The sequence below is a fragment of the Microtus ochrogaster genome, chromosome 18 (assembly GCF_000317375.1).
Source record: "Microtus ochrogaster isolate Prairie Vole_2 chromosome 18, MicOch1.0, whole genome shotgun sequence".
In the NCBI taxonomy this organism is placed as follows: domain Eukaryota; kingdom Metazoa; phylum Chordata; class Mammalia; order Rodentia; family Cricetidae; genus Microtus; species Microtus ochrogaster.
The window spans coordinates 59,398,802-59,407,382 of record NC_022020.1 but is presented as its reverse complement, the minus strand read 5'-3'; the positions used below and the strand labels follow the sequence as shown (position 1 = coordinate 59,407,382).

At 41.6% G+C, this 8,581-nt stretch overlaps 1 protein-coding gene across 1 annotated transcript in view; it reads right to left on the bottom strand.

Moving 5' to 3' along the window:
* Window positions 1-8,581, bottom strand: part of Dym (dymeclin) — a 269,386-nt gene that overhangs the window by 66,443 nt on the left and 194,362 nt on the right. The window contains exon 15 of the mRNA XM_026783375.1: window positions 4,772-4,954. Within this exon, the coding sequence (XP_026639176.1) occupies window positions 4,772-4,954 (183 nt within the window). The remainder of the gene's footprint in view (window positions 1-4,771; window positions 4,955-8,581) is intronic.

The window sequence follows — 8,581 nt, the reverse complement described above, 5'->3', positions numbered from 1 at the left end:
AAGGACATACTAGGTCATGAGATCTATGAAGGACATACTAGGTCATGAGATCTATGAAGGACATACTTGGTCATGAGATCTCTTACTTTTCAAAGCCCCTAACGATTGCTTCTCACTAGGTATTTATAGTTCTTCCCAATGTAGACTCAGCTTGCCAATCAAATGTCATTTTATCATAGCTCTGTATCGTAGCGGGGTTGCTTGGCGACACAGCTGACATTCCACCTTTGTTAGCTTTCCAGGGAGCTGAGCTAGAAGCCGGTTAGCACAATTTCTAATGCATATTGAGAAAGAATTTTGTTATCCCTTTAACTCACGAGCACCATGATTTTTAAATATAAGTGTTCACTTCCAAAAACACACAGATATAAATTTGTCAAGTGAGCTTTGCTCTATAAAGCTCCTCTTCCCAGGGAAGGGCAGTTTCCACCTGGCAGTCCAGTCCTGACACTGCCGTAAGCGTGCCTGTGCAGAGGAAGGGCTCTGGGGCCTTTTTCTGAGAGTTAGGGTCAGAGCTGGGGCTGCGTTCTCCCATCCTTGGTGTTTGTGCTCTTTTCTTATTCCAAAGCATACAATTAACATAAAACCTGAAACTGTAAATCCCAGTCTGTAGTTTTCACCTATCTTATTACAGAAGGCAGGACAACTTGTGACGGGTATCCCTTGGGTAATAATTTATTTCATAGTTTTATTAATACTAATATTCCTCAATTTAAAAAGAGATTATGGGGATGAGATGCGGCTCAGTGGTTATGGCGGCTCCCAACCGTTAACTCTAATCCCAGGGGATGCTCCTCTGGCCACCTTGGGCATTGCATGCATGTGGTACACGTACAAACATGTAGGCAAAACAGCCATATACATTAAAAAAAAAAAGTAAGAGTTTATGAAAATTAAATCTGGTGTGAAGAAAAAGGATTTGGAACCAGAGAAGTATTTTCATGCTCCCAACCAAGAAGATCAAACCCAAGGTTTCCTGTACGTTAAAGAAACCTTACCTAGCCAGGCCGTGGTGGCACACATCTTTAATCCCAGCACTTGGGAGGCAGAAACAGGTGAATCCCTGTGAGTTCAAGGCCAGCCTGGTCTACAAGAGCTAGTTCAGGACAGTTAGGATTGTTACACAGGGAAACCCTGTCTCGAAAAAAAAAAAAAAAAAAAAAAAAAAAAAAAAAACCCAAAAAACACCCTACCTTCCTTTGGGCTATCCCTCTGCTCTCTAGAGAAGAAATACTGACATGTAACTTGAGGCTTTTGGATATGCAAATAACAGTAAGTCTACCTGGAGCACTCAGCTGAAGAAATAACTCTCGTGCTGGGTTTTTGCACCATGGCTGCAGTGGTGCCGACTAGAAAATGCCTGGTGCTGGTGCACACTCCCGTGATAACCAAGATTTGGAAGAGGAGGAGATGCAGCCCATATTTTGCTCTAGTTGCAACACTGAGGGACACAGGAAAATACTAATTAAACCGCTAGCAATGAGTTGTTATTTTTTTTCTCCCTTCTTACCCATCTTCAGGGTCTCCTAAAGTTTCTGAGGCTGGCCTTGAACTCAAGACACTTCAGCCTCCTGATTGCTGGGATGAGCGGTTTGCTACAGCAGTTTCCACTGGGGCTTCACTCAGTGTACTCTGAGAATTCCAGAGCATCCAGCAGCAGTTATGTCCTGTGGAGTGAGACACTGGGCTGGTGGGGGAAGGACAGGAACTCAGCCTACTTTGGTAACATGCCTTAAGGGGATGACCAGGAACTATGCACAGCAAAGAGGCCCTTAGAAGTCATTCCCTATTCCTACCCCAACTTGGAGCACCCTTCCCTTCTAACTGGGTCTTTGAAACCCTGCAGGCAGCTTGTAGAGTCCTGTGGGAGCCTGACGATTCTCACCTGAGAACAACAGCTAGCCTGGGAAAGGAGAGAACAAGACTCTCAGAGAGAAATAACTCCCCCTAGATCTGACCAATGAACATCGATCTTTAGTCTAAAGGTGACTGATGACAACCAAGTACAGAAAATCAAGACGTTTCACAAGCAAAGGCTGGAGAGGCCAGAAACCCTAGGGAGGAATGGAGGAACCAGACATTTTCAGGGCTGCAGGGACGATGGCTCGGTAGGCGACAGTGTGAGTTCGATTCTCAGAAGACAAATGAAGCTGGGCATGGCGGTGGACATCTGTAATTCCAGCACGCTAGCCTGTGGTGAGACGGCAGGCCGAGTCAGGTAGCCTGTGACACACTGATGTGAAAGAGACCCTGTCTCACATAAGGCAGAACCAAACCTGAGATGCTGACTATGGATCACACACCTTTAATCCCAGCACTAGAGAGGTGGAGACAGGAATGATATGGCTGGGGGGAGGGAGGAATATAGGTGCAAGGAGACAGGAACTCGGTTGCAGTCTGAGGTTTGGTGGAGACAGAGTCTGGAGATGCAGTCTGAGGACAGGATCGCCCTTTGGTCTGAGCACTGGTAGAGGTAAAAGAACTCTCTAGTGGCTGATGCCTTGCTTCTCTAATCTTCAGCATTAACGCCTATATCTAACTCCGGGTTTTTATCACTAATACCAATTAGAATTCGTGCTACAGATCTCCTATCACCTTTCCCCCAGAAAACTGCTCTAGCTTATATGCTCTACCAGAAGCAAGTGGATGGCACAGGAAGCTGCTAGATCCAAGAAGAACAGAGGAGGAATTCCCAGCTGCTCAGAAACAGCAGCAGACACTGGCAGCGGGAGCCTCAGGGAGGAGAGGAGCAGGATGCTGCCTGCTTCATCATTTTGAGAAGAGTTTCCAGTTCTGTCAGGAAGTCTCGAGCTATGTTAGTGACCACACATTTGCAATATGTCACCAAGAAAGGCCTCAAATCTTCAGCATAATTGTAGCATGAACAAGGAATAACTCACTGAGACCTGTCTGCCTCCCCAGTGCTGAGAGGAAAGGCATGCACCATCACACCCAGTCTGGCAAAAGATTGAAGTGGAGCTTCACAAAACAGGAAATCCGAATGCTGGATCTACGTGAAACTTGCCTATGCGCACTAGCAATCAAGGAATTTCAGGGTAAAATTATAATGAGATGCTGTCAGAGGATGGTAAAACTGGGTGGAGAAGCCCTGACTTCAATGGCAGTGCCCGTGGTAACCTCTGTGGTTTGATACACATCACCTGGCAACTCCGCACGTGTCAGGTGCAGGATGCTCAGGCCCAGTTGCTGGTGCTCTTCTGGGAGGTGTGTAAGCCTTAGGAGGTTCTGCCTGGCTCTCAGTCTCCTCTTCCACATGTTTCTGCTGGTATGGTGTCAACAAAGGTGAGGACTAAGGTCTGAGACCTCAAAAACTTTGACTTAAAATGCATCTTCCCTCTTTCAGGTTGCTCCCTCAGGCAAGTCAGTCACAGTGACAAAATGCTAACTAATAAAGACAGACACCTTAGAGGAAGATAGGGATATGTGCACTCTTGGTGAAATTATAGATCCATGCTTAAAGGACAATTTAACTATCAAATATCTTCCTAAATGTAACCCGCACGTAATAAGAATACTCTGTGATTCTTACTAGCTACTTAAAAAAAATATTTATGAATCCCAAAGAATCAGAAATCACTAGTAGAGCAATAAAAAAAAAAAAAAAAAAGCAAAACTGGTTTTGGAGAGGACAGGAAGTAGCCAAACATATAAAAATGTTTAAGCACACTAGAGAAGCTAATTTGTGATGAGGTCGGGTGGTGGTGGTGCATGCCTTTAATCTCGGCACTCGGGAGGCAGAGGTCAGGTCAGCCTGGTCTACGAAGCAAGTTCCAGGACAGCCAGGGTTACATACAGCAACCCTATCTCGAAAACCAAAATGGGAAAAAAAAGTAACACCAATTTTTGCTATAAAAATGACAAATATAATTTTGACACTCAAAGCTACAAAAACAAGAGCGTCCCATGGGTTACCTGTGGAAACCCATATTACACAGAGGTACAAATTGTATCATATTTCTGAAAAGCAATTTGGCAGCCTGCATCAGCCTGTACTTAATCTTGAAAATATATAGATATCCTCTAATGGTAAGAACCAGCAAAATTCCAGTTTTAAAACTATACCCCAAAGTAAGCCAGGCACAATGGCATACATCTGTCATTCCAGAACCTAAGAGGTGGATGGAGACATAGCAAGTCTCAACAATGCAGGGAGTTTGAGGCCATCCTGTCTCAAAAAATTGACAGACAAAAAGAGACTAAAATTGTAATTTTAAATGTGAGATTATTTACAAGTTGCTGATTAGTTACAAATTGATAAGGAACACTGGAAATGATAAAAATGAACAAAAAAAATGTAATAATGGTTAAATATATTTTAGGACATCTACAGAACAGCCCAGGTACATATTAAACTTGGAGATATTAAGAGGATTGATAATGTTATAGAAAATGCTAATGAGATAAATGTTCAGTAAAACAGAATACAGTACTGTATTAAGGAAACCATGGAGCAGAGCATGTGGACAAACGGACTACAATGGTTATCGCAAAGTTTGTGTAAACATAGTCCACGCCAGAGGGATTCACTGTTGGTAGGTTGTTCTTACTACAGTGCTAAACTGAACTTTTTCACCTTTACTACTTAAAAAAGAATCCGGATGAGTGTGGTACCCATGCCTATAAATCCCAATGCTTTGAATGGGGGCAAGACTAGGAGTGTGAGGACGACCTGGGCTACTCAGTGGGTCTCATGTCAAAACAAACAAACAAACAAATGACTGAATGAGTAAATGCCACCACGTACACTTACCAGGTCAATATTTTGCATTATATCTTGAAACGAAGGATGGGTTCGGAATTGCTCAAAGAGGTCCCGTTTGTAGAGTAAGGCATACACCAGGTTTGGGTTGTGGTGGAGTGAATTCGTCAGGCAGGAGTTGATGATCTCCAGCATCATTCGGATCACTTCTTCGATGACACTGAGGTCCTGTGCCTTATGAAGAAAGGAAACCCCAGCAGGGAGTCAGTGTTTGTTCCCCACCACAAAGACATTAGAATACAAATGACCACTGACAATCTTAACAGCACTGGAAAGCCCTTCAAGATTTTGTCAAGGATTTTAAAGAATTTTAGGTTCATCAGTTACTAAAGAATGGGAGTTAAAATTAACTAGTATGGGATAATTGAAATCTTATATACTAAACTAAATACTAGCCAATCCAGAGGGAAAACTGCAGTCTACTTAGCTCCCACTTTGAGAACCTTATTTGTATCCTCTGCCTAAATCATTATATTAACATGTCTAGCACAGGGCTGAGGACTCTGCTGTGGAATATCCTCTTGTACACTATACAGATTTGTCACTTGTATTGGTTTAATAAAACACTGATTGGCCAGTAGCTAGGCAGGATGTATAGGCGTGGTGACCAAACTAAGGATTCTAGGAAGAGGAAGGGAAAAGCCAGAGGAGTTGCCAGCCAGATGCAGGAAATGAATGTGCCATGCTAATAGAGGTACCGCCACATGGCAGAGTATAAATAAGAAATATGGGTCAACTTAAAATCTAAGAGCTAGTTAGTAATAAGCTTGCACTACTGGCTCAGCATTTTGTAATTAATATAAGTTCTGTATGTTTATTTGGGATTGGGAGGTTGGAACAAAAGAAAAACTCGGTGGCAGGAGAGATGGCTTATCAGTTAAGAGCACTGGCTGCTCTTCCAGAGGTCCTGAGTTCAATTCCCAACAACTACATGGTGGCTTACAACCATCTGTAATGAGATCTGGCACCCTCTTCTGGCATGCAGGCATATATGCAGGCAGAATGTTGTATACATAATGAATAAATAAATCTTAAAAAAAAAAGAAAAACTCTGTCTCTGATTACATATGGTTACAAACAGTGCCCAATGTGGTGCAAGAATTTCCACATAACACCCCCCCCCTCAAAAAAAAAGAGGATTTTAAACATGGCTTCTTGGTAGCTGCATTTTCTTGGGTGGGCTCTCTATTACAGTTTTGGTTGGCATAGGCCTTGCAATGTAGCTCAGATTATCTTGGAACTGACAGAGATCCACCTGCCTGCAAGTGCTCTGATTTAATGAATGTATCTAATGCTATTCTTTAATATATTATAGTTTAGCTGCATATATATAAAATGGCAAGAAAATACAGTTTCTATCATTATTTAGATTAACTGGAAATAAGGTTGGGGAAATAGAGTGAAGATATTTTACATGACGTCAAATTTTGCTGGACTGTAAAGCAGTTTTGGTATTTTAATGTTGTGAGGTGATCAGAACAGAAAAATAAGAAATTATATATAATTTAGAAGTTCAAGTTTAAATCAGAATGGGTCACTGACTATAATAGCTTTCTATCAATATCTCTTTTAACATACAACATTGTAAATAATTTACATTATTAAAATTTCAATATAAAGTTGACTCTAAATCACAGCACATGAGATAAGGTCAATTTCTTCTTGATCACAGCCTGGGTGAAACTCTAAATATTTAACTAGTATGCACCATTAGTCCTATTGGATGCAGGTTGCACACAGATCAGGCGGCCCTTAGGCTGCACCAGCTGGATGCCAATTATAGTTATTCCCATAAGGGCTCTTAAAGGCACTAATTCTTGAGAAATAAATGAGGTTGACTTGAAGAAGGTATCTACATTGATTGGTTTTAATTATGTCCCTAAATTTGTACCAAGAACTGCTACAGACATCATTTTATTTAAACTAGTAATTCTTCAGCTCAGTCATGAGTTAGGAAGTCTGCAGTATGATCCTAAAGTGTGCTCTGGAGTTGCTGGGCAGTAAGGCTAGTGGCTACCGCAGTGCTAGATTCCTCGCCCTCTTATGTCCATCCTAGTGGTCAACTGGTCTATTCTTGAATACACAGCACACAGCTCTGGCAACTAGTCCATTTTCATGGTAAGTGGCAGCAGTTCTTTGCTAACTATGTTAATTATCCTTTAAGAAAGAGCCAGGGATCCTACTGTGTTGTTTCCTAGAAACGAAACCATTCTGTGGGTCTCTGCATCCCACTGGAAGATCAACTGCAGCTTCCAGGCACCAAGCAAATCATGAGATAATCAGGGTAAATTACATGCCAGGGGAATTCAGATTTGCTAAAAACAACAGTATCAAACTTTTGGTTAATTCTACTTTCCAAGAAATGCCACCCCAATAAATACAATATGCAATTTAATTTGAATCTTCAAGTTGCCACTTTGACTGGATTCTGAGGCAGGTACCCATAGGACATGACATGAAATCAATAAGGTTCTTTTTGTTTCATTTTAAAAATCATTATTAGGCAATATTCACTACTTGTAAATGGATGAAAAATTAGCATGAAATTAATTGGAGTGTTTCTTTTTAAAGACAGTACCACTTAAATCCCAGGACTTACTTTAGATAGATCTAAAAGGTCATTTAATCATGTTATTCCACACTACTTGGTTTTTAAAAATGGTGCTGGGAATTGAGCTCCAGGCCTTGAGCATGCTAAACATGAGCTGCCACTGAACTAAGCCTTCAGCCTGCTCCAGATATTGTTTTGCATGGAGCTCCCATTCAGTTGCACTTGTAAAGCCCTTAAGATGTGTGACGTGAGGTTGAGTAGGAATTCCAAGAGACGTGGTACCTGACTTCTTTCCAAAGTAGGAACTTGTAGACTTTGAAGTACTTAAGAACAAAGGGAATCATTTTTACATTATATATTACTACCAAATGAGAAAAAGAAAGGCAAAGAACTTTTTTCCAATACAGGGTTTCTCTGTGTTGTTCTGGCTGTCCTGGAACTAACTCTCCCTGCAAACCAAGCTAGCCTCAAACTCAAGAGAGTGTTGGGATTTAGATGTAGGTTACCATGCTAACTTGACTGCCAGTCCAACAACCAGCTCAAATTGTGTTTCTGGCAAAGCTGATTTTGAGAGAATGGGTAGAACATGGTTATTTAAATAAAAAAGTATTTTTATAAAGCTTATTTTATTCTATAGTGTAAGTCAGTTTTCTGTATACTATCCCCCAAAGAACCAGTTAAAATTTAACGAAAGTACAGGGCTCTAGAGATGGCTAAGTGGTTAAAATGCTGCTTTCAAAGAGGACCTGGGTTCAGTTCTGAGGATCCCAGGGTGGCTCACAGTCAGTTCCAGGGATCTGATGCCCTCTGACTTGTGGGCACCAGACATGCATTCAGGTAAATGTTCATACACATTTAAAAAAAAATCTTAAAATAAAATAAAGTAAATTTTGTCTCATTTAGGACTAAAGAAAGATATCTGGGTCTCCAGAACTTGGAGACCGAAGCAGGTGGATCCCTTTGAGGCCAGCCTGGTCTAATTACATAGTTCCAGGCCGCCAAGTTCCAGACCCTACCTCAGAAACACAAACATAAAATGAAATAATACTCAGGGCAGTTAGGATAGTCTGAGCTACAGGGGAAATTCCTACTTCAAAACCATTAGTCCATGCCATGGTTCGTGAGTAGAGCAACCAAGTTTTCGGAGGCAACAAAAATGGGGGCCTTCTTGATGCACAGTCTGTCCTTTTTAGCTAACATGCAGCTTACATGGCAGGAATGGAGCCCAGACCAAGTTAGCAAGCCAACGT